We start from the raw sequence: 27,630 nt of genomic DNA on the forward strand, positions 1-27,630 counted from the left end.
TGTCCTAGATATCTAATGTTTGCTGCAAGTATTTCTCAATAATAACTAAAAAGCTGCATGTACAGAGTTCTCACCCCACACTAAAAATATGTCTTTTGCAGAGAATTGCAGGAAATCGTGGCATTATGCCTTGACTTTATAAAAAATTGCGGCAAAATTGAACAGTTTTGCTTTTATTTGCAAGAATATTCAAAGCTCTGAAATGCAGGTACGATATCATAACATTGTCGGGTACTGGGGAGCATGACTATTTTGAGCTATTGATGGCCTATCATGAGGATAGGCCATCAATTTTTAAGGGCTGGACAACCCTTTAACAAACCTCCCATTTCACTTTCTAAATTCATTATTACTTACCTGTGGTAACATCTTCTGGAATTTCCTCCTCCACTCCACTCTTATACGGTTGATCGCCGATCACCCATTCTTCTTCTGCATCACCCTCCACTTTCATATTAGTCAGATCATCCCCCTGATTTCACATATGTAACAATTCAGTACAATACAGCAGAGAGTGCGAAGAATCTAACAGATCAACATAAGAAACCACCAAAATCTATGACCACATCTATGACCGCAGGACCAAAATGGTCCACACACCCCTATATAGTTCTGGTATAGAACTCAGCTTCATCTACCGGATGATTCTCTGGGACATTGTGATTTTCCTCTGGACAATCCTGGGAATACAGAGGACAGGGACATCTCTCCTACTGGATCCATCTGTAGGAATCACACAGTGACTAAATCCATGACTACTGTATATATATATCAGACACTTCCCTCAACACTTCTATGCTTATTGATCAGAGCCGAAATGACAATGTTGTGCTTCTCACCAACTGCGCCGCGGTCCCAGTGCTTTGTAAGCCGCAGGCCTATTGTATCGTCCGCGATCGTAGACCTCAGACTTCTATAATCATGCAGATGTCTTCCTCCCCAGAGATGCCAGCACATGCGGCCGTCCTGTCCTGCAGTAACCACTGGGGTGTGCACAAGCTCATTTCTGGCCTTAATGGGCCAGAGAACACACATGTTTTAGATTGACTGATTGCTCCCATGGTCACCATGGACTATAAGAAGGGCCCTGCCCATTCCTTCATTGCCTGAGCGTTGTTGTGTTACCCGTGTTAGTCTTTGCAAATGGTCCCTTAGTGTTTTCCAGTTCCCAGTTTTCCTGTTCATGCTACCTGCATCCCGTGCTACCTTGTTCCTGTGCCGTAGAAAGTTGGAGTCGTGTTGTGTCGTATAATACGCCTGCTGTATTTTGCCACGCCTGGTGTCTTCCTGCTGCCAAGGTCCCATCAGAGCTTGCCATCGCTACTGTCTGTATTGCCACAGGTACCCTTATTCGAACAATTGACTTTGCCTTGGTATCCCGTTTGGCCAGCTGCTATCCCGCTACGGCAGGACGGCCCAGTGGGTCCACACCCATCATGACAGTAAGCTCAGGCGATGGACCCGCTGGTCAACCCAAGGCCATGACGACGTCACAAGTGATGTGAGCGGATATGCTAGACCTCCGGTCTCGACAGGACCAACTCCTCCAGGCGTTGAACATTATTGCACATTGGCTGGATGTGCAAGCTGCAGTTTCCCCAGCACCTGCTCCTATTGCCTCTGCTGTTTCTCCTACTACACCTCCGGGCAGTACTGACCCTCCGACTACATGCCCCAGTTGTGGAATGGAATTCTGGAGAGGTTCTCCAGTGGGGTCCAAGTGCCTCAACCGCTGCCTGGGGAACATCCATCTGGCCCAGCCTCCCCAGCCTCAGTCATTGGCAGGATTGCCTTCTCAATATTCAGTTTGCGGATGTTTTTAGCAAGAAGGAGGCGGAGACTCTGCCCCCACACCGGGTGTATGGTTGCCCAATTGAATTGGTTCCTGACACATCCCTTCCCCGTGGAAGGGTATACCCTCCCTCCTTGCCAGAGACTCAGTCTATGTCCGCCTATATTAAGCAGAATTTGGAGAGGGGCTTCATACGAAAATCCTTCTCCCCGGCCGGGTTCTTCTTTATCAAAAAGGACGTATCTCTTCAACCCTGCATCGACTACCGGGGTCTCAACCAGATCAAAATAGATATCCATTGCCAGTGATTTCTGAGCTTTTTGACCGCATACGAGGAGCCAAGATTTTTTCTAAACTAGACCTGCGTGGGGCTTACAACCTAGTCCGGATTCGCTATATTTAACACCCGAGACGGGCACTATGAATACCTGGTGACGCCCTTCGGTCTGTGTAACGCTCCCATGGTCTTCCAAGAATTTGTTAATGACATCTTCCGTGACCTCCTCTATGTCTGTGTTGTGGTCTATCTTGATGACATCTTACATTTTTATCCAGACCCGACGACTCATCAGAGACATGTCCGTCAAGTTTTGCTGAGATTAAGGGAGAATCGCCTGTATGCCAAGTTGAAGAAGTGCGTGTTTGAGAGAAATGCTCTACCCTTCCTGGGCTACATCATCTCGGATAAAGGCCTCAAGATGGATCCTGAGAAGGTAAAGGCCGTCCTGGAATGACCACATCCTCAAGGCTTAAGGTCCATACAGCGTTTCCTGGGATTCGCCAATTTCTACCTGCAGTTCATCCCAAACTTCTCACTGGCAGCTCCCATCTCCACCCTCACCAAAAAAGGCATGAACGCCAAGGTGTGGACTCCAGTAGCGGAATCCGCATTTAAAAGCCTGAAGAGTGCCTTCACGTCAGCCTCTACCTTCCATCATCCTGATGTATCTCGACAGTTTTGTTACTCTAAACTTTCTCTTCTGCAGAGCGCAACTACTCAATTGGGGATCGGGAGATACTGGCCATCAAATTGGCCCTGGAGGAGTGGAGACATCTACTAGAGGGTGCAGTCCATCCCATCCTGATATTTACTGACCACAAGAACCTCACCTATCTCCAGACGGCCCAATGACTGAACCCCCGTCAAGCCAGGTGGTCGCTGTTCTTTGCCAGGTTCCAGTTTGAGCTCCAGTATCGCCCTGCCGATAAGAATGTGAGGGCCGATGCCTTGTCCAGGTCATTCGAGATAGAGGACAACATGGAGTCTCCACAAAACATCATTGATCCGTCCTGCATTATCTCTGTCAATCCTTTGCAAGTAAGAGACAACCCTCCGGGGAGGACTTTTGAGCGCTTGGCAGACAGAAGAATCCTTCGCTGGGGACACAGTTCTAGACTGGCGGGTCACGTGGGTGTCCGTAAAACACGAGACCTGATTGCCAGTCATTTCTGGTGGCCCACGCTGCCCAAAGACATCATGGACTTTGTCTCGTCCTGAACGATGCGCGCGGCTAACAAGGTTGCTCACTCCAAGCCTGCTGGCCGGCTCCAGCCGCTGCCTGTGCCCAATGCTCCCTGGCAGCATATAGCAATGGACTTTGTTACGGACCTGCCTCCCTCTACTGGATGCAGTGCGGTCAGGGTGGTTGTGGACCGATTCTCGAAGATGGGTCATTTCGTTCCGCTGACCGGTATACCTTCTGCCTTTCGACTGGCCGACGTCTTCATCCAACACATCTTCCACCTGCATGGCTTACCTCTGCATATCGTGTCGGATCGGGGGCTTCAGTTCACTTCAAAGTTTTGGAGAACCCTCTGCAAACTCCTTGATGTAAACTTGAACTTTTCCTCAGCCCAGTCCAATGGCCAAGTCGAGAGGATCAAACCAAATCATGGAGAACTATCCACGACACTTCATCTCCAGGCAGCATGATGACTGGGTGCAGCTTCTTCCTTGGGCCGAGTTCTCCTATAACAACCACACAAGTGAGTCTACCGCTTCTACACCGTTCTTTAATGTCTACAGTCAACAGCCACAAATTCCTCTCCCTGTGTAAGCTACGTTCCAGGTGCCTACAGCTGACTCTGCATTCAGGGACTTCCTAAAAATCTGTCAGCAAACCTGATCCTTTACTCTGCTGGCGGTCAGCCGCATGAAGCGAAGGCAGACACAAGGAGAAGAGAGCCTCCCCAATTTCTTCTGGGTACCAAGGTCTGGCTGTCCTCATGCAATATCCGGCTGAGTGTGCCATCGTGCAAATTCGCTCCCAGGTTCCTCGGACCCTTTGAGATCCTCCAGCGGATCAACCCGGTCTCTTATAAGCTTTGGCTGTCCGATATCCTACCCTCAGAATCCCCAACTCCTTTCTCGTGTCTCTTCTGAAGCTTGTGGTCCTGAACCGCTACTCTAAGACTCTTAGCCCTGTAGTTGCCCCCAGCGGTTCTGCCGATGTATTTCAGGTAAAGGAGATCTTGATTCAAGAGGAAAAGCCTTTTACTTGGTGTATTGGAAGGGGTTTGGTCTAGAAGAGAAGTCCTGGGAGTCAGAGGAGAACCGAAACGTCTTCCCTCATTAAGAAGTTCCTCTCTCATTCTGGCCCCAAGAAGAGGGGGCATACTGTAATGTCCGCGGTCGCAGACTCCTATCATCCTGCAGATGTCTTCCTCCCTAGAGATGCCAGCACATGCGGCCATCCTGTCCTGCAGTGACCTCTGGGGTGCGCACTCAATCTAATTCCCGGCCTTAATGGGCCAGAGCACACACGTTTTAGATTGACTAATTGCTCCCATGATCACCCTGGATTATAAGAAGGGCCCTGCCCCTTCCTTCATTGCCTGAGCTTTGTTGTGTTACCCCTGTTAGACTGCCTTCTACTCCACCATAGTATTCAATTGCATTTGTCTCCTAAGGATGTGAATACACCTGAAATCGCCAGCACACATGGGTCCTATTATTAGAGCCCCGTGCCAAACAAAAGAGTACCAGATTGTTGACCAGGAACAATACTCCCTGCTTATATGGGAAGTCAAAATTTACGAGAGGGAACCCACGGTCAGACAAAGTACCTGTAAAGAAAACAACTACTCCAAGATTCCTCTCTACAAGGGATGGAAAACCACTGAGGTGTTGGAGGAAGCGCTATAGTTATAAACCTCCAAGTTTAATTTCCCTGGTGCTGTTATGGCGGATGGGGAAAAAAATAATATTTATGAATACATTTACCAGTAATTGGTTTTCTGTGAGTCTATGAGAAGAACTACACTGTCCTCCTCCATATATACACTGATCATCCATAACATTAAAACCACTGACAGGTGAAGTGAAGAACATTGATGATCTCGTGACAATGGTGCCTGACAAAGGGGGGATATTAGACACGAAGTGAATAGTCAGTTCATTAAGTTAATGTGTTTGAAACATGGAGAAGTATAAAATTACAAAGGACAAATTGGTCAGAGTATCCCCAAAAACTGCCAGTCTTGTGGGGTGTTTCTGGTATGTAAAGGTTCGTACCTACCAAAAGTGCTCCAAAGAAGGACAACCGATGTACCGGTAACAGGGTGATTGGAGGTCAAGACTCAATGTGCGTGAGCTCATCTGGTCCCAACCCACGGAAGGGTTATGTACGACAAATTACTGTAAGGCCTCGTTTACACGATCGTGATATACGTCCGTGCGACGCGCGTGCTTTTCACGAGTGTCGTACGGACCTATATAAAAGTCTATGGGGGCATGCAGACAGTCCGTGAGTTTTGCTCAGCGTGAGTCCGCTAAAAAAAAACAACTCACGACATGTCCTAAATTTGTGCGCTGTTCGCGCATCACGCACCCATTGAAGGCAATGGGTACATGAAAATCACGCGCACCACACGGAAGCACTTCCGTGGGATGCGTGTGATTCGCGCAACAGCAGTCAAAAGTATGTTTGCAAACAGAAAACACCACGTGCTTTTCTGTTGACAAACATCCAAACGGAGTGTCATCATGATGGCGGCTGCGTGAAAATCACGCAGCCGCGCATCATACAGGGCTGACACACGGAGCTGGTAAGTGCCTTTTGTGCACGCAAAACGCCGCATTTTTTGCGTGCGCAAAACGCACACGCTCGTGTAAACCAGGCCTGAAAGTCACTGCTGGCTATAATAGTAAGGTGTCTGTACACGCAGAGCATCACAGCTTACTGCTTATGGGCTGTGTAGCCGCAGACCAGTCAGGGCGCCCATGCTGACCCCTGTCCACCACCAAAAGTGGCTACAATAGGCAGTATCAGAACTGGGAAATAAAACGTGACGTGGTCCGATATATCCTGTTTTCTTTTACATCATGTGGACGGCCGGGTTATGTCACTTACCTGTGGAAGAGATGGCAGCAGGATGCATTATGGGAAGAGAAGCCGGTAGAGGCAGTGTGATGATCTGGACAATGTTCTGTTGGTCCCAGAATTCATGTAAATGTGACACGTACCACCTACCTAAACATTGTTGCAGACAAGTAACCGTTATGGCAGCGGTATCCCGAACGGCAGTGCCCTCTTTCAGGAGGATAATGCCCCCTGACAAAATGCAAATATTGATCAGGAATGGTTCAAGGAGTTGACTTGGCTCCAAATACCCCAGATCTCAATCCGATCGATTATCTGTGGGATGGTCTGGAGAACAAGTCTGATTCATGGAGCCCGCACCTCACAATTTACAGGACTTGAAAGATCTGCTGCTAACGTCTTGTGCCAGATCTCATGGAGATGTCACATCTCCATGGGTCAGAGCTGTTTTGGCAGCCTGAGGGCGACCTACACAATCGTAGGCAGGTGGTTTTAATGTTATGGCTGATCAGGCTAGACAGAGAGAGACATTTTACATAGTTAGTGGGTTAAACAAGGTCTAAGTCCATCAAGTTTAAACTTTTTAGACTGACAAATCCCAATTCATCCAGAGGATGACAAAAAATACTTTATAGAGGACTTGTCGGCTCTCCTCACACGTCTATTTTAGTGCATAATTGTATTCCCCGTGAATCAACAATTCTGGAGCATTTTTTCTCAGAACTATGCACCATGCCGTTCCTGTTATTCCTACTGGAAATGTAAGATTAAATTCAGAAAAGCGTGTTACCATTCCCTTTGGGAAATAGTCGTGTCCCTACACCTTCTGATATTGTCAGCACTGATTGGACATTGTCTATATGGACACGCCCCCAGATGGTAACACACTAGATGTCAAATCATTCATACATTTCTAGGAGGAATAACAGAGGAACAGCACAATAAAAAGTTCTAAGAAAAGGTGATGTATAATTATTAAATTATGGGATATGCAAGTATTTAATTTACACAACGAATCCCAGTAGATCCAGAGGAAGGTAAAAAACAATCTTTACACGACAAAGACCCAATTCTACATAAAGTAGAAAATACCTCCCTGCCCCGGCTGACAATCGAACAGATCCCTATTCTACATTACTACCACTGACCCTGTGTATTGTGTCTTAGGGTATGTGCAAAACACTAATTACGTCCGTAATTGACAGGCGTATTTCGGCCGCAAGTACCGGACCGAAAACAGTGCAGGGAGCCGGGCTCCTAGCATCATACTTATGTACGATGCTAGGAGTCCCTGTCTCGCAGCAGGACAACGGTCCCGTACTGAAATCATGTTTTCAGTACGAGACAGTTGTCCTTTGTTATATCTGGACATGATTGTCATGTCTGCTGTTCCCACATCAGTCGCAGATCATTTGCTGGTTATATAAGACTATGTTCACACATGGAAAAATGGTGGCAGAAATTTCTGTGATTGTCCAACTCATCTGATTGTGGTTAGTAAAAATTAATTTACCTGATGCAGAAAGAACAACATTCAGTTATATAGAAACTTCCACTACAAATCTGTGACCATTCTCTAGTGCAGCCCTGCAGCAAAGCAAGGAGCGTGTGATCTGAGATCAGGAATCACATGTCTGTGTATACTGCACATGATGAAATTAACACTTCAACAAAAAAATTAATATATAAATTATACATCTATATCTCACCTTGTGATGTGCGTGGCCGGTAGTTCTCCATCATGACCTCCTCGTACAGATTCTTGTGTCCTTCTAGATACTCCCACTCCTCCATGGAGAAATAGACAGTGACATCCTGACACCTTATAGGAACCTGACACACAATGATACAGTCATTACCCAGACACCTCCAGTGCTGTTACTGTAGAATTTCCCAGCATTCCCAGCAGTGTCACCTCTCCAGTCAGCAGCTCCGTCATCTTGTAGATCAGTTCTAAGATCTTCTTCTCATGTATCCGGGAGTGAGGGGGAGGCTCTGTGATGGGGCTCTGACTACTGCTCCATCCTCCTGACTCATGGATGATGGGAGTCGTACAGTCACCCGATGTCTTCTTCACTATTGTGTACTCCTGTGTATGGAGAGAGACACTTAGAGAACTGAACACAGTATTCCCCCCTCAGTAGAAAGAGGGAGATTGTGACCCCGCTGTATAGAGCTCTAGTGACCCCACATCTGTAATACTGGAGACCTCACCAACAAAAAGACATTGAGAAAATAGAACGAGGCCAAAACTAAAAAGGAAATAATATTGAGGGCATCAAGCTGCACCATGTGCTCTCCTCCTGCCGTCATCTCCTATGTTTCTATATAGTCATCCTGATCCTCCTGGTTCCTGGTCATTCTCATTACTCTACAACATTACTATTGCTGCATTGGTGACATGACACATAACTGACCATATTGGTGGCTGATCTTCAGCTTCTTGACGTCACTTGGAAGGTCTGGACGCTGTTATACAGGACACTGGATTCTTCCTATTATGTATTGTCCCTTCCCTATGTGGGACTTGTTCTATAATATAGAAAAGTTTACCTCTCCGCTCAGCAGGTAGATGATCTCCAAGGTGAAGTTTAATATTCTTCTGCTCATCTCATTCCTGTCCTTGTCCATCCTTGGTGGGTCATTCAGGAGAAGGAACGTTGTGGAGGAGAAGATGAGAAAACTGGAGGATCTGGAGGATCTAGTACTGCAGACGTCTTTATGAAGAAAGGAGAAGATGGAAATCATACAGGGGACAACATCATGTGTGACATACAGAACCTCACTTATTGATCATTGGGAGAAATATTTTCTCAGAGCCGTCACCACATGGATTAACCCCTTCCCTACATTCGCCGTATATATACGGCGCACGTTGGATGGGGGAAAACGAGCGAATGTGTCGGTTGTGTGTTGCAGCTAACACTTCAGGGTAACGAGAGGGATTTCAAAAGCGAACGCGGCATTTAAATTACTAGAAACAGGGGGTGGCCCCGTTACGTTCCAATGGCCCCCCACGCGACGCGATCAGGGGGCACCGTTGGATAGAATGGCAGCCTGAGGGCTTGATGAAGGTCCCCAGGTCCGCTATCATATCGTGCAAGAGATCCAACGATCACTGGTTAAAGTCTCCTAGGGGGACGAGTAAAAAAAAAATGTGAAAAACAGTAAAATAAATAAAAAAGTAAAAAAAAAAGCCCCTTTTCCCATTTTCCCTCAAGCACAATGTAACAAAAAAATAAAACAAATTAACATAACTGGTATCAACGCGTCCGTAAAAGCCTGGACTATTACAATATGTCATTATTTAGTCCGCACCGTGAACGCTGTAAAAAATGTAAACCATCAGAATTGCTATTTTTTGGTCACTTTATCAACAGCAAAAAACAGAAAAAAAAAATATAGCTCGCCCAGCAAAAAAAAAAAAAAAGCCCTCATATCGCTCAGTCAACAGAAAAAGAAAAAACTTATGGCTCTCAGAATATGGTGACAAAACTCGAATTTTATTTTTAACAATCAATTTTTTTTTCTTGTAAAAGTAGCAAAACATAATAAAAACCTAAATAAATTTGGTATCGCTGTAATCGTATTGACGCGCAGAAGAAAGTTAACATGCCGTTTTTACCACACGCTGAACACGTAACGACTAAACTCCCCAAAAGATTAAGGAATCGCTATTTTTTTCCTATTCCATCACACAAATAGTTTTTTTCCAGTTTCCCACTACATTATACGGCAATTTTGAATCCGAAAAATTACTGCGGCGGGAAAGGGTTAAAAGGGTATTCCCAACACGAACATTTCTCCCCAGGATATGCCAGAAACGTCGGATAGATGCGGCTCCACCTCTGGCCGTGCTCGGCTGTTTCTGGAACTCCTATACAAGTCAATGAAGAGTCGTGAACATGTGTGGTCACCTCTCCATTCATTCCTCAACTGGATGTAGTCATCACCTAACCAGGCGGGTCGGGGGACCCCAGTTCTCCACATAGAGATGGGACCCCATATATCAGACACTTGCAACATATCTCTCAGGTGAGAAGAGTAAAATGAAGACATCCCCCCCCCCCCCCCCCCAGGCGATGAAGACCTGACTCCTGACACATGGCGGATACTGGGGAGACTTTGCTGACATCTCACAAGACGTGGTGCACACTATGCAGTCAGCGTTTGATATAAACTGTGAGGTTCTGCAGCAGCTGAGGTCACATTATATATAAAGGAAACATGCAGTGTGATTTCTTATCATCATGTTATAGCGCAGGTGGAGCGGAGCAGAGTGATTCATTGTTTTGTGGGATAAGATTCTGTATAAACTTGTATTTTACTAATTTAACCCCTTCCTGCACAGAACATTTACCGCTCAGGAGTTGTTCACAGGCTATAGGGAAGTCCGGACACCTGCTGCAAAGGTTGGAGATCTGAGAGAACTACGATTATAACCGTTTCACCCCTTCGATTCTGCGGTCAATAGTGACTGAGGCATCTAAGTGTTTGGGGGGGGGGGGCTCCTCTGTAAGTTCATCCTCGCCTCGAGGTTGTGGACTAATGATGAGTTGTCAATTTCAATTGTGTAGAGAGGAAAAAATAACTTCACTTACAAAATGTTTTATTATGGATTTTTTTTTAAACTATAAATAATTGTTTTCACCCCAAAAATAATGACCGGACTTATGAATTACGATGTTTTACGACTTCTTTCAGCGTGAAGTTTAAGGAGTTTAGAAACATTATTGTAAAGTGTCTTCCCATTTGCGGTCAGGACTGGATGACATTATTCGGGATGGTGTAAGAGTTATTGCAGAGAGACCCCAACACGAGGACAACGTCTCCCCCGAGTTTATGTGAGGGTGAAATACGGAGTCAGACTTGTCTCACCACTGAAGGTTATTTCCACCGTGGTCATAAAAAGCCGATCCTGGAATAATGACAAAGCTACAAATAGTTCTTCGTCTTGTACAGATAACGGGGTCACTAGTAAGACAGATATAGATTATAACACATCACGTCATTTATCTCATCCGCTCTATACCAATGTCAGGTTCAATATGTCGGTTGCACAACATTAATGGTGCGAATACATAAACCTCTTCTAGACCGTACCAAGAAAGTCGCCAGTAATCCATCAGTCATGTCCAAACACGGCCATCCCCATGACAACACTGAATGTCATGGTGCGGGAGAGAAGTATGGGGAAGGTTTACAGAATGGGCGATTTTACCGAAAAAAAACTAGATTATTTTCAACCCTATAGACGATTTTCGATTTTAATCTCGATTTTATTATTTTTAGGAGTAATTAACCCCTTAGTGACCAGCCTATTTTTTGCCTTCATTACCAAGCTAGTTTTTACATTTTTAAACCGTCTCATTCAATGAGCTATAACTTTTTTATTTTTGCGTCGACATAGCTGTGTAAGATCTTGTTTTTTGCGGGACAAGTTGCATTTTTTAATAGCACCATTTTGGGTTACATATAATTTATTAACGTTTATTAATATTTTTTAAGGGGGGACGAAAAATCAACAGCAATTTCGCCACTCTTTTTTGTGTCCTAAATTTATACCGTTCACCGTATTGTATAAATAACACAATAACTTTATTCAGCGGGTTGTTACGATTGCAACGATACCAAATTTATATACAATCGAAGAAAGGAACTGCAGCACTCAAGTTAATCTAAAGAAGTGTATTTGATTTATTCACCAATCATAAAAACACTTGCAACATTTCAACTCATGAATGGGTCTTTATCAAGCGCACCAAATGTATCGTTTTCTTGTGTTTTACTACTTTTACACAGTAAAAACCCTTTTTTTTTTCAAAATGACTTGTTTTTGTGTCTCCATATTTAAAGAGCCATAACTTTTTATATTTTTGTGTTGATGCAGTTGTATGAGGGCTTTTTTTTGCGGGACAACTTGTATTTTTTATAGGTACCATTTTGGAGTACACGCAACTTTTTGATCACTTTTTATCAGATATTTTTTAAGGCAGGTTTCACAGAAAACAGCAATTTTTGCATTGATTGTTATTTTATTTTTTACGGCGTTCGCCGAGCGGGCTAAATAATGTAATAACTTTATAGTTGGGGTCATTACGGATGTGGCAAAACCAAATATGTGTAACTTTTTTTTTGTAACCCCTTAACGCCCTATTACTCACGGGCGGTGGGGTTAACGCGAACTGACGTACTATTACTTCATCACGTTAACAGGGTACTGTGTCTGCAGACACAGTTTTAAAGCAGTGACAGCTTAACGATACCACTGCTTCAAGGCCAGGACCAGAGCTAGCCTCCGATCCGCCGATTAACCCCTTAGATGCAGCCCTCAAAACCGAGCGCTGCATCTATGGTGTTTACAAGCAGATCGGAACTCTGCAATGAAATTGCAGGGTTTCTGATGACTGCTCCGGCAGACCGGAAGCCTAGCAATGGCCTCCTATCTGCCTAGAACAGACGCATGCTAGGTCCCACCCAGAGGCGGGGCCTAAAAGTCTTCCGGCCGCAGTAACAAAATCGTGCAGGCTCAGAAGCTGAGCCTGCGACATCAGCCGCTGGTGTCAGCTGTATGTTACAGCTGACAACATGCTGTAACGGCAGGGAACGGAGCTAGCTCCGATCTCTGCCATTAACCACTTATATGCCACGATCAAAAGCGATCGCGGCATCTTAGTGGTTTGTAGAGATCGGCATCAACACGACGTGATCGTGACAAAGCCGATCCTTGCTATGGCAACCGGAGGCCTAATAATGGCGTCCTGGTCTGCCACGTACAATAGCCCATTAGGCCCCGCCCACAGACGGGACCTAATAGGCTTGCTGTCAGAGAATGACTGACAGATCTAATGCATTGCACTACGTGGGTAGTGCAATGCATTAGAGTAAAGATCAGAGGTGCAGGCCCTCAAGTCCTTTAATGTTATTTTTCCCGCACGGTGAACACCGCAAAATAAAAACAATAAAACAACAATGCCATGATCATAATGTCCCATATACCCCCAAAACAGTAGCAATAAAAACTACAACCCGTCCCGCAATAAACAAGCCCTTACACAGCTTTTTTGACTGAAAAATAAAAAAGTTCTGGCTTTCCGAATATGGCGACACAAAATGTGAAGAGTGTCCAAAGCGAATAAGATCGGGCACCATTTATCAGTGCGAAACTGGCCACATATCTCTGAAATATTATTTATTTACCAAATTATTATACCCCCTTATTATACCCTGATGTTCTCAGCAGATTACATATGCCCCCACATTATATACTAAAATACCAGCAAAACCCCTAAACAGAACTACCAAGCAAAATCTGCGCTCCAAAAGCCAAATGGCGCTCCCTCTCTTCTGAACCCTACAGAGTGCACAAACAGCAGTTTACGTCCACATATTGTGCACTAAAATGGCATATCGGCGGAAAATGTAAATTTTCACTTTGCACCATCCGCTACGCATTAATTATTAATGGAAGAACACCTGTGGGGGCAAAATGCTCACTACACCCCTTAAAATGCCTCAAGGGGTGTCGATTCCAAAATGGGGGTCACTACTTGGGGGTTTGTTTTACTATTTGACCTCGGAGACCTGCAATTGTGGTCCAATGCTGTGAAAATCACCAAAATAGACCTCAAATGCGCATGTTGCTCTTCACTTCTGAGCTCTGTAAAATGTCCAGGCAAATGTTAAATGCCTTGAGTGGTGTAGTTTCCAAAATGGGGTCACTTCTTGGGGGCTTCTACTGTACTCTGGTACCTTAGAGTTTTGCAAATGCAACATGGCGCCCAGAAACCAATCCAGCAAAATCTGCATGCCAAATAGCGCTACTGCCTTTCGGAGCCCTGTCGTTTGTCCAAGCAGCAGTTTATGACCACATGTGGGGTAATTACGTACTCTGGAGAAATTGCTTTACAAATGTTGGGGTGCTTTTTCTCCTTTTATCCCTGAGTAAATAAAAATAATCTACTTTTTAGTGAAAAAAATGCTGATATTAATTTTTACGGCCTAATTCCAATAAATTCTGCAAAAGACCAATGCTTACTATACCCCTAGAAAGATTCCTTAAGGGGTGTAGTTTCCCAAAAGGGGTCACTTTTGGGGATTTCCTACTATTTTAGTCCTGCAGGCACTTTGCAAACGTGACAGGTCACCCGAAAACCATTTGAGCTCCAAATGGTGATCCTTCCCTTTTGACCCCTGCCGTGTGTTCCCTTTTTGACCCCTGCCTGCCAGAGTTTATGACCACTTATGGGGTATTGCCGTAATCGAGAGAAATTGGTTTTCAAATGTTGGGCTGCTTTTTCTCCTTTATGCCGTGTAAAAATTGAAAATTTCAACTTTTTATTAGAAAAAAAATTTGATTTTCATTTTCCCAGCCTAATTCCACTAAAGTCAGCAGAAAACCTGTGGGGTCAAAATGCTCACTATACACCTCGATAAATTCCTTGAAGGGTGTAGTTTCCCAAATAGGGTCACTTTTGGGGGGTTTCCACTGATTTCATCCCTCAGGAACTTTGCTAATGTGACATGGCACCCAAAAAATCATTGCAGCAAAGCTTGAGCTCAAAAAGCCAAATGGTGCTCCTTCCTTTCTAATCGCTGCCGTGTGTCCAAACAGCAGTTTATCACCACATATGGGGTATTTCCGTAATCGGGAAAAATTGCTTTTCAAATGTTGGGTAGTTTTTTTCCCCTTTATGCCTTGTAAAAATTAAAAATTTCTACGATATATTCAAAATAATGTATATTTTAATTTTCACGGCTTCAGTCCACTAAATTCAGTAAAAACACTGTAGGGTCTAAATGTTCACTATACCCCTTGATAAATTCCTTGAGGGGTGTAGTTTGCGAAATGGTGTATTTTTGGGGTGTTTTCACTGTTTTGGTATCACAAGACCTCTTCCAACGGATATGGTGCAAAAATATATTTGAGTAAAAAGAAGGCCCCAAAATCCTCTAGGTGCTCCTTTGCTTCGGAGGTCTGTATTTCAGCGAATTGGGACACTAGGGCCACATGTGGGATATTTCTAAAAACTGCAGAATGTGGGCAATAAATATTAAGCTGTGTTTCTCTGGTAAAACCTTCTGTGTTACAGGAAAAAAGGATTAAAAATGTAAAAAAAAAATTACATTTGTACATTTCATCCTTACTTTGCGGCAATTTATGTGAAACGCCGAAAGGGTTAATAAACTTCCTAAATGCTGTTCTAAATACTTTGAGGGTTCAGTTTTTAAAATGGGGGTGATTTATGGGGATTTGCATTGTATGGGCACCTCAAAACCACTACACAACTGAACTCATCCCTGTAAAAACAGTCTTTTGACATTTTCTTGAAAATGTGAGAAATTTCTGCTAAAGTTCTAAGCCTAAGGATGTTCAAAAAATGATGTCAATCTAAAGTAGACATATGGGAAATGTTAATTAGCATTTAATTTGTACGATATTACGATCTCTCTGAGGGTATGTTCACACGCAGTGATCAAAAACGTCTGAAAATACGGAGCTGTTTTCAGGGGAAAACAGCTCCTGATTTTCAGACGTTTTTGTAGCAACTCGCGTTTTTCGCTGCGTATTTTACAGACGTTATTGGAGCAGTTTTTCAATGGAGTCAATGAAAAACCGCTCCAAAAACGTCCCAAGAAGTGACATGCACTTCTTTTTCGCGGGCGTCTTTTTACGCGCCGTATTTTGATCGCCCGTTAGCGTCAGATCGCCCGTTAGCGTCAGATCGCCCGTGTTAGTTTAGTCAGATCTAGTCAGCGTCAATTTAGTCAGTGTTAGTCATCGTCAGTGTTGGCGTCAATTTAGTCAATGACAGACCGCCTATCAGCGTCAGAACGCCTGTTCGTGTCAGATCGTCCATTAGTCATCGTCAGACCGCCTGTTCGTCAGCGTCAGTTAGTCTCAGTCAGTTAGCGTCCTTCAGTTAGCGTCAGTCAGTGTGTGATTGTCAGGTAGTCATTGTCTTTTTGCAAGTGTAGTTTAGTGTTAGTCAGTTATAGTGTCATACAATAAAAAAAAAATTTAAAAATATATTAGTGTACGTTAGTGTTAGTATTTAGCGTTTTATGTAAAAAAAAAAAAAGTTCTATTCTACATTTTTTTGTATACACTTTCTACAGTATACAAGATTACATAAACCTTTACTATACACAAAAATAAAAAATGGCCCGCAAAACATTTTCTGCATAGGAGGCGTATGAGATACTGCGAGTGATGTAGGGTCCGCTTTTGTGCTGTCCTCTTCCACAAGTGACACTGAGGAACCTCCTCGCAGTCGCAGGAGGGTTAGTGTTCAGGTTACACCTGCACCTGAACCTAATTGGTTGCCCCCAACCTCCTACACCCCCCAAGTACCGGACTTTACTGCTGCTGCAGGGGTCCAAGTCCAGGCAGCAGCGGTGTCTGAAATTGAGTTTTTTCGGACAGCATTGTGGACAAAATTGTTGAGCAAACTAATCTTTGTGCTCAACAATTTATTACTGCCAACCCCGGTAGTTTTTATGCCAGGCCATACAGGTGGCATCCCACCGACAAAGCAGAAATGCTGCAGTACTGGGGATTGGTCCTAAATATGAGCCTAACAAAGAAGCCATCAGTGAGGGCCTATTGGTCCACTGATATTCTTTACCACTGCCCCTTATACCGCACCACAATGCACAGGGCTCGTTTTGAGGCAATACAGAAGTTTTTGCACTTCAATGATAATTCCCAGTGCCCCCCCCCCCAGGATCACCCAAATTTCGATCGACTCTATAAAATTAGACCCCTTATTTCCCATTTGGCCCAAAAGGTTTCCATGTCATATACCCCTGGAAGAGAAATTGCTATTGACGAGTCCCTGGTGCATTTGAAGGGAAGGGTGAAGTTCAGGCAGTATTTGCCCAACAAACGTGCCAGGCATGACATCAAGATCTACAAGTTGTGCGAGTCGGAGTCGGGCTACACACATACTTTTAAAATATACGAGGGAAGAGACAGTCAGATTGAACCCCCAAACTGTCCACCCATCCTGACCACAACTGGGAGGATTGTCTGGGACCTCCTGCACCCACTGTTTAATCAGGGGTACCACTTGTATATTGACAACTGGTACACAAGTGTACCCCTGTTCAAATGCCTGGCGGAACAAAAACCGGTGGCATGTGGGACGGTCCGCAAAAACCAGAGACCGCTCCCAAAAACCCTTCTCGGCCAACCCCTGCAGCGTGGGGAGAGCAGGGCGGTCCAAGGCGAAGGGGTCCTATTTTTGAAATTCAAGGACAAGAAGGATGTGTTGATGCTAACATCCATTCATGATGCCACCTGCTCTCTTGTCCCTGTGCGTGGTGCAACACCCACCACCACGTCACGGCCTGTCTGCATCCAGGCATATAACAAATTTATGGGGGGAGTGGACCTTTTTGACCAGATGCTCAAGCCGTACAATGCCATGCGGAAATCAAAAATTTGGTATAAAAAACTTGCGGTGTACTTTATCCAAATGGCATTGTACAACTCCTTTGTAATATACAGGAGCACTGGTCAGGAGGGGACATACCTGGAGTTCCAGGAGAAGGTAATCAAATCCCTTCTCTTTGGGAATGTGGCAGAGGTAGGAGAAAGTTCTGCCTCTGCAAGTACGGATGTCCCCAGGATAGTTCCAGGGCAGCAATTTCCTGGTGAATTGCCGCCCACCTCAAAAAAAAGCCACCCCCAGAAGAGGTGTCGTGTCTGTGCCAAAAGAGGCATAAGAAAAGACACGACATACCAGTGTAACACCTGTCCCACCCACCCTGGACTGTGTATGAAGGAGTGCTTCCGGATATACCACACCTCTCTGGATTTCTAAATTTTATTTTCATCTGTCCCTTTCATTTTTAATTTTCGGCCCTTTCATTTACAATTGCCGGCCCTCGCATTTACCATAACCATTTCACCATTTAAAATGTGAACATCCCCATAACAAAACTAAAAATTCCCATTATACCCCTAGATGAATATCTAGGATTTGTAATATGGTGTAGTATCTGCACAATTTTTTAGGCCTATGCAAACATGACATGTGCCCAAAAATCATCCAAGTAAAATAAGGCCTCAAAATCCTTGTGATGTTCCAATATTTTCTGTCCCTGACCATATGTCCAGCAACAGAGAATTAGGGCCAATTTGGGGGTATTTCTAAACTCAGAAGAAATATCCCGATAAATGTTTAGGTGCTTTTCTTCACTTGCATGCTCTGTGTCTGAAAATTTTGTCCTATAAATGAAGCATTTGTCATATGTTCTTTTTCACGCCAGATATCCACAAGATTCTGCAAAAAAACTATGGGGTTAAAAAAGTGATCACACCACTAGAAAAAAATTCCTTGAGGGGCGTAGTTTTCAAAATGGGGTCACTTTTGGGGTGTTTACACTGTTTTGGTCCCCCACAGTGCATTGCAAACGCGAAATGGCACTAAAAACTATTCTAGCAAAATCTGCGCTCCAAAATCCAAATGACGCTCCTTCTATTCTGAGCCTGTGGGTCCAAACAGCAGTGTATTACCACATATGTGGTATTGCCGTAATCGGGAGAAATTGCTTTACAAATTGCTTTTTGTCCTTTATTCTTTTTTAAAATCTAAAATTTCTATGTTTTTTCAGAAAAAATGTAGGTTTTCATCTTCACACACGAATGCAAATAAATTTTGCAAAACAACTGTGGGGTCAAAATGCTAACTATACCACTAGAAAGATTCATTGAGGGGTGCAGTTTCCAAAATGGGGTCACTTTTTCTCTGTTTTTACTGTATCGACAGCACAAGAACTCTTCAAATCTGACATGGTGCCTAAAATATATTCTAAAAAAAGGAGGCCCCAAAATCCTCTAGGTGCTCCTTTGCTTCTGAGGCCTTTGCTTCAGTCCGTTAGCACACTAGGGCCACATGTGGGATATTTCTAAAAAGTGCAGTATCTGGGCAATAACTATTCAGTTGCATTTCTTGGGAAAAAACCTTCTGTGTTACTGAAAAAAATGGATTACATATGAATTTTGGCAAAAAAAAATGAAATCTGTAAATTTCACCTGTAGTTTGCTTTAAATCCTCTGAAATGCCTAAAGGGTTAAAACACTTTCTGAATGCCGTTTTGAATACTCTGAGGGGTGCAGTTTTCAAAATGGGTTCATTTATGGAGACTTTCTAATATATAAGGCCCCTAAACTAACTTCAGAACTGAACTGGTCCCTGAAAAAATAGCCTTTTGACATTTTCTTGAAAATATGAGAAATTGCTGCTAAAGTTCTAAGCCTTGTAACGTCCTAGAAAAATAAAAGTAGGTTCCAAAAAACGATGCAAATATAAAGTAGACATATGGAAAATATAAACTAGTAAGTATTTTGTGTGGTAATACTATTTGTCTTCCAAGCAGAAAGATTTAAATTTCGAAAAATTTAAATTTTGATGGTTTTCACAATTAAATATTGAATTTATCGACCAAATTTTTTCACTAACATAAAGTACAATATGTCACGAGAAAACAATCTCAGAATCGCTTGCATAGGTAAAAGCATTCCAGAGTTATTACCACATAAAGTGACACGTCAGATTTGAAAAATCGGCTTAGTCCTGAAGGCCAAAACAGGCTCAGTCCTGAAGTGGTTAATAAAGAAGTTGAATAATAATGGTCCCAGCACTGAACCCTGGGGTACACCACTTATAACCGGGGACCATTCAGTGTAGGAATCATTGAGCACAACTCTCTGGATACGGTCCTTGAGCCAATTCTCAATCCAATTACAAACTATACTTTCTAAACCTATAGGCCTTAATTTACCCATTAGACGTCTATGGGGGACAGTGTCAAATGCCTTTGCAAAGGCCAAAAACACTAAATCCACAGCGGCCCCTCTGTCTAGGCTTCTGCTCACCTCTTCATAAAAACAAATCAGGTTGGTCTGACAACTTCTGTCCTTTAGTAAACCGTACTGGCTGTCACTTATACTACTATTTATTGTCACATAATCCTGTATATAGTCCCTCAATAGCCCCTCAAACATTTTCCCCACGATGAATGTTAAACTTACTGGTCTATAATTACCCAGGGAAGACCTAGAGTCCTTTTTGAAAATAGGCACCACATTTGCCCTGCGCCAGTCCCTTGGCACTATACCAGTCACTAGACAATCTCTGAATATTATGAAGAGGGGGAGAGAAATAACTGAACTAAGCGCTTTAAGAACTCTAGGGTGTAACCCATCTGGTCCCGGGGCCTTGTATACATTTATTTTATTTAACTTAGCTTGGACCATATCTGCATTCAGCGAATTCAGTAAATCAACTGATATATAAACCGCACTGGCACCGGAAGCTGCTCTTTCTTCTGTTGTATATACAGAGCCAAAGAACCCATTTAGTAACTCTGCCTTCTCTTGATCCCCTGTGACCAACTCCCCATTACCACTATTTAGGAGTCCTACATATTCAGACCTTGGCTTCTTTGCATTTATATACTTGTACAATTTTTGGGGATTTGTTTTACTATTATTGGCCACCTGCCTTTCATTTTGCATTTTTTGCTGATTCTATTACTGTTTTTGCAGATTTTATTAAGCTCTTTATGTTTTACAAAGGCTACAGATGTACCCTCAGATTTGTATTATTCAAATGCCCTTTTTTTTGTCATATATTGCCCTTTTTACAAAAGGTGTAAGCCACGTGGGGTTTAATTTTAGTCGTTTATACTTGTTACCTATAGGAATAAATTTTGCACTATAAATTATACAAAGTGGATTTTAAGATCTCCCATAGATCATTTGTACCTTTATTTGACATTAGATGTTTCCTGTCTATGTCCTGAATTGTAGCCCTCATGCTGGGGAAATTGGCCTTCTTAAAATAATAGGTAAAATGTAACTATATTGTGGTCACTGTTACAGAGGTTTTCACGAACATTGACATTCCCAACAAGCTCTGCATTATTAGAAATGACCAGATACAACAGAGCTTCACCTCTAGTCGGGTCTTCCACAAACTGGCCCATAAAATTTTCTTGCAATAGGTTGAGGAAATTTCTCCCCATCGCAGTTGAAGCCAAACCATGATACCAATTAATATCCTAGTAATTAAAATCTCCCATTATCACTACAGTACCCGCCTGTGCAACCGCTCCATCTGTTTATATAGCTGACCTATCTCCTCAGTTATATTGGGGGGTCTATAGATTACACCAAAAGCAATTTTTTCAGTGTTTACCTCCCTTTGTAATTCCACCCACAAGGTTTCAATCTCCTCACAATCTTCACCCACTATTGTCTTTCACACTCAACTTCATATTACTTCTCGCATACAGACATACACCACCGCCTTGATATCACTTCTCACATACAGACATACACCACTGCCTTTCCTATTTGGCGTCTTTCCGAAACAGTGTAAAACCCTGTGCCCAGTCGTGAGAAGAGTCTAGCCATGTTTCTGCAACACCAACTAAGAGTCTGGACATGCTAGGAGTTGTAGTTCTCTCATCATATCTCCTCCCTGTAATGTCCTCTGATATTCCATAATAATATCCTGGACATGCTGGGAGTTTTAGTTCTCTCATCTTATACCTCCTTCCTGTAATGATATCACATAACAGTCTGGACATGCTGGGAGTTGTAGTTCTCTCGTTATATCATCTCTCTGTAATGTCCTCTAATATTCCATAACAGCCTGGGAGTTGTAGTTCTCTCTTCATATCTCCTCCCTGTAATGTCGTCTGATATCTCATCGTAACAGCCTGGATATGCTGGGAGTTGTGGTCCTCTCCTCATATACTCCTCCCTGTAATGTCCTCTGATATCCCATAATAGCAGCATAGACATATTGGGAGTTGTAATTCTCTCTTCCTATGTACTCTTCTATGTAGGCCATTGTTTATTCTGATGTTGCAGCAGATTTTCTAGATTCTGATTTGGCCAAGAAGTTGTGGATTATCCCTGCACCTCTGGAGAAACCCATCGACATTTGTTCGTTGGATGGTACTCATGTGTCTGGAGGATCGGTAAGATGCCGTACTCCTGGTCTGAAATTTTCAGTAGGAAGTATCCACTGTGAGACTATTTCTCTTCTGTTAGTTCTCTCTCCTCCTATACAATTATTTTGGGGTATCCTTGGTTGTTCCTCCATAATCCAGTGTTTGATTAGACTTCAGGAGAATTAGTGCAGTGGGAAAGTTTTGTTCAGGGAGAGGTTTTACTTCCCCCGATTCTAGTCGCAGTCACCAGGGTCTGCCTGTTAAGTATAGAGAATTTGTGAATGTTTTGTGACAAAACTGCTGATCTTCTTCCCCCTCATAGAGAGTATGACTGCTCCATTGATCTAGTTCCACGTTCTAAAAACCTTAAGGCGGACGCCCTTTCTCGCAGTTTTCTACAGCAACATGTGGAGACACCTGTACCTTCTTTCATCATTCCTCCTGATAAAATGGTGACAGGGCCAACAAAGGATATTTCTGATTTACTCTTGCAGGCTCAGTCTCAGGAACCTCCAGAGAAACCCGCCCAACGCTTTTTTTTTTCCTAGTGACCTTAGACCTGCTGTTCTTTTAGAGATTCATGGCAGTAAGTTGGCGGGTCTTTCAGGTATCACTAAGATGTGTAAGACCATGTCTCGATCAGTTTGGTGGCCAGATATGCGGAGAAATGTAGAAAGGTTTGCTGTGGAATGTGACATCTGTGCTCGCAATAAGACATCTACAGCATTACCTTTTGGTCAGTTAGAACCTTTGCCAACTCCCAGGAAACCATGGACACACATATCCATGGACTTTATTTTCAAGGTGACCAGATCCGGGGGGAGAGATACCAAATAGGTTGTTGTAGACCGGTTCAGTAAAATGGCCCATTTTATACCCTTGTCTGGCTTGTCCTCTGCCGATAAGCTGGCTACTCACTTTGTTCAACTAGTGGTGAGACTTCATAGTATTCCTGAAAATATTGTATCTGATAATATTGTATCTGACATGGGTTCACAGTTTATGACTCAATTTTGGAAGGCCTTTGTGCAAATGTAGGTATTGATTTGGGTCCTCCGCCACCTATCATCCACAAACCAATGGTCAGACAGATAGTGAACCAGACATTAGAGCACTATCTCCGGTGTTGTTTCAGATTTACATGATGATTGGGTCCAGTTTTTGCCATGGGCAATTTGTTTGTAACAATGTGTCATGCATCCACTAATGTCTCTCCATTTTTCTGTAACTATGGTTTTCACCCATAGGCATCTTCATTTACCGTCAGTGCGGGTTTTGACATTCCATTGCTCAGACTGAGGATTAAGATGTTGAAGTAAAACTGGAGTAAGGTCCATGGGGCTTTGGGCTCAGCTGCCCTTCGTGCTAAATGCAAGTTTGCTCGCCACCGCAGGCCACATAAGTTCAAAGTGGGAAATAGAGTGTGGTTGTCCATCAAAAACATCAGTTTAAGACAACCATGTGGCAAGTTGAATCTAGATTTATTGGTCATTTTAAGATTTTAAGACAAATTAATCCAGTTTCCTTAATGGTGAATTTACAACAAAGCATGAGAATGCCCAGGACTTTTCATTGTTCTCTTTTTAGGCCTGTGTATACTTTCAGAAGGGCGATCCGTAGAACTCCTCCTGTTTTGGTCCGTTGTCAGCCTGAGTTTGTGGTCCAGAGGATCCTTGATTTTGAATGGCGTGGCAGACAACTCCATTACCTTCTTGATTTACGGGGTAACGGCCCAGAGGAAAAGTCCTGGGAACAGCTAGAAACATCCATTCTGATAGATTTTTTTAGTTAAACAATTATTATTTAAGTGATTACACATGGTCTTAATTTTTAAAATGTTTCACAAGTCAGGAAATATTATAAATTAGATTCTAATTTATAAAATTTCCATGTGCTGGGCACTAGATGGAGCAGTTCCCAAAATTGCAGCATGGTCAATGTGGTAAAGCAACCTCATTGCTTTATGCTGCAAATTTGGGGTAGACACACTCTCTCTAGTATCGTCACACAATCCCCCCTCCCTTCTTCTAGCTTTTTTTTGCTGCAAAATTTGGAAAAAAAGCACTCGCTCTAGTGAGCTCTGAGAATCCCCCCCTCCTTTATCCTGGCTAGTGCCGGGATAAACGAGGGGATTGAACGGTCTAACCTCCTACACTGTGTGTCGCCATTTTTTGAGCGAACACACAGTGTAGTAGGTTTACATACAGTAGTAAACACACACAAACACGAACATACATAGAAATCTCTTACCTGCTCCTGCCGCCGCGGCTCCCTCCGGCCCGTCCGCTCCGTCTGCTGCCGCTGGTCCAAGTGCACAAGTCCGGAAGCCGCGACCGGAAGTAGTAATCTTACTGTCCGGCCGCGACTTCCGGTTCACAGGAAAATGGCGCCGGACGGCGCGCATTTCAAATTGGACTGTGTGGGAGCGGCGCATGCGCAGTTCAAACACAGACGGCGTACACAGAAGTGGATGGGACGGGCCCCGTTCGCAGTCCCTATGGGACTGTGGCTGCCGTATTCCATGTCTGTATGTGTCGTTAATCGACACATACAGAAATGGAAAAAAAAATGGCAGCCCCCATAGGGAAGAAAAAGTGAAAAAAATAGAAAAAAGTAACACACAAACACACAAATAAATAAAAACGTTTTTAATAAAACACTAACATTAAACTGATATGAAAAAAAAAATTGTGGTGACACTGTTCCTTTAAGGGATCATCAGCCCTCTTTGAAGGGCTTGGTAATGTTACGATTAGCAGCAGGACTGCTGCTAATCAATGATTTCTGTTATCTCTATGTTTGGGCGTTGCTAGACAATGCCCTTGATCTGTGTCTGGATTTGGTCATCATTTAGCTTTGCCTGGTTAATTAGGGCAGAGTACTTTTCTGGGGGCTAGTATATACTTCAGGCCTGGATTACTCATGTACTGGTTATACTGTTTCTCTCATGTGCTAAATTCTTTACAGATTCTAGTTGGTGATGTTTTTTTTGTCTATGTATAGGTGTTTGTTTGAAGTGTGAGACCTGTTGGTCTTCCGAGAGATCTAGTTTTTGTAAAGTGGCTTTTATGTGTATCTTGGTATCAATAGTTCCCCTGGTTTGTTTGCCTTTCCTGTGCATTTGATCTGCTGCCAAGGTGTTGTCTTTCCCTGCTGTGGGATAGTATTCAGATAGGGTCAGTTAGTGCTGTTAATTCTTTCCCACTGTCTATTCATCTGTTAAAGAGGCTCTCTCACTAGTTTAGTAATGCCCTATCTCCTAGCTAATCTAATAGGCGCTGTCACACTGACAATGCTAGTGAAAATTGTGCGTTTATTACTTTAAAAGTTATGAGCTTTTTTCTAAATATGTAAATGAGCCTTTATTAGACAAGTGGGTATCAACAGCAGCGATTCTCTTTTCGTGAAGCTACCTCACAGCCTCTGACGCTGTCCTATCAGCACGAAGCTGCTTCACACAGAATGAGAGAATGAAGCTGGAGGGTAGGGGGATCACTTAAAACAGCCACATCTCGGGCTGTGGACCACCTATAACAGTGGTATATGAAAGATGAGATTCTAATGTTTCATATGACACCAGAATTGCAGTTCTAGCTGTGACACAACCGGAGATATTGCCATTTAAATACAGTCGGGAATGGAAGCTGTATACTATATGATCACACTGTGTTGCTGGGTCGGGAAGGGGTAGAAGCTGTATGACGATTGGATAGTGTCCTATAGATAACATTACACTGTTAGGAGATAGGGAATTAATAAACTGGTGACAGATCCTCTAACTGCTGTCATGCTATTCATCTGCCATCCACTCCATTTATGCGCATCCATCTTCTACTAACTTTAGTGTTCGGTTCAGCTTTTCGCTGAAGTCACTTTATGAATTAATTATTACTTACCTGTGGTAACACCTCCTGGAATTTCCTCCTCAACTTCACTCTTACACGGTTGATCGCCCCTCGCCCGCTCTATTTCGGCTTCATCCTCCGCTTTAATGTCAGTCAGATCTTCCCCCTGATTTCACATATGTAACAATTCAGTACAATACAGCAGAGTGCGAAGAATCTAACACATCAACATAAGAAACCACCAAAATCTATGACCACATTTATGATCGCAAGACCCAAAAGCTCCACACCCCCCTATATAGATCTGGTATAGGACTCAGCTTCATCTACCTGATGATTCTCTGGGACATTGCGATTTTCCTCTGGAGAGTCCTGGGAATACAGAGGACTGGGACATCTCTCTGGAGGATTTCTCCTACTGGATCCATCTGTAGCAAACACACAGTGAATGAATACATGACCATTGTAGATCTGTCTATATAATCAGACACTTCCCTCAAGACCTGCAATTACATGTTTACTTTTAGAGCGTAAATTAATTATAGTATTTGTGTCCCCACCACTGTTCCCTATAAAGTGCGTGGCTGTGCTCACTAAATTAACACTAATTCCGCGCACGGTCACGGCCGGTGGGTGGATGCAGTGGCAGATCATGCCGTTGGTGTCGCTAGCACCGGAGGGCGGACCCGGCGCTAGCGACAGCTATATTCACTTGCATCTGCGTCCTCAGGATGCAGATACAAATAATGCAGCCTATAATGCGTTGGGAAAACCCCCTTCACAGGCTGGCATGATAACGTCACTGCATAACGGTGGTCTGCGCAAGCGGTCCTGCCCGCAAGGCTGTGCAGCGCTCTGTCCGTTGCGGGAAAGAGGAAAGGTAAGTACAATATAAGGCTATGTGGCACTATTTACAAGAGGAGTGGCTGTGTGGCACTATTTACAAGAGGGGGGAAGTTTGGCACTATATACAAGGGCGTGCTGTGTGGCAGTATATACAAGGTAGGGTCTGTGTGAAATTATATACAAGGGGGTATGGCACTTTATACAAGAGGGGGAGGGCTGTGTGGTGCTCTTTACAGGGGGTGTGTGTGTGTGGCGCTATCTATACAGAGAAAGACTCAAACAATGTTTGAATTTGCGCACGGCAAAGGCATATACCTCTGCTACTCACAAACACTACATGCATGGCGATAAGGGGAGCAAACTCATGGCTTACTTAGCTAAAAAGAGAAGAAAGCAGAACTATATCTCCAAAATCCAGTCTCCTACTGGAGCTGTACTTGAGGACACCAATGACATTGTTGCTGAGTTTTGCTCCTTCTATCAAACACTGTATGACCTATGTCCTGGGGAGACGCCCAAGGACCTTGCGGACAGAACTGAGATAATTGAGTCTTTCCTAGACTCCCTTTCTCTTCGTACCTTAACTGCTACGAAAAAAGCCCAACTAGAATCCCCTTTTACACTTAAAGAAATCTGTGATGCGCTCTCCAGTATGCCCTCTAGTAAGTACCCAGGTCTTGACGGCCTTCCAGCCTCATACTATAAACAGTTTGGAGACGTCCTGCTGACATTCTGCCTCAGAGTATGTAACTCTCTTAACGCTTCTCAACATTTCTCTCCTTCAGCGCTCGAAGCACATATTTCGGTATTACCAAAAGAGGGTAAAGACCCGTCGCTATGCGGTAGTTATCGC

General features: G+C 43.5%; 1 protein-coding gene across 1 annotated transcript in view; it reads right to left on the reverse strand.

Annotated features, from left to right (window-relative positions):
* Positions 1–27,630, reverse strand: part of LOC142670724 (uncharacterized) — a 43,262-nt gene that overhangs the window by 2,538 nt on the left and 13,094 nt on the right. The window contains exons 5-9 of the mRNA XM_075847114.1: positions 26,262–26,359; positions 25,983–26,097; positions 8,668–8,831; positions 8,030–8,203; positions 7,824–7,947 (exon numbers count right to left, since the gene is read on the reverse strand). Coding sequence (XP_075703229.1) covers positions 7,824–7,947; positions 8,030–8,203; positions 8,668–8,831; positions 25,983–26,097; positions 26,262–26,359 — 675 coding nt within the window. The remainder of the gene's footprint in view (positions 1–7,823; positions 7,948–8,029; positions 8,204–8,667; positions 8,832–25,982; positions 26,098–26,261; positions 26,360–27,630) is intronic.

Source organism: Rhinoderma darwinii (assembly GCF_050947455.1).
Source record: "Rhinoderma darwinii isolate aRhiDar2 chromosome 1 unlocalized genomic scaffold, aRhiDar2.hap1 SUPER_1_unloc_16, whole genome shotgun sequence".
Classification (NCBI taxonomy): Eukaryota; Metazoa; Chordata; class Amphibia; order Anura; family Rhinodermatidae; genus Rhinoderma; species Rhinoderma darwinii.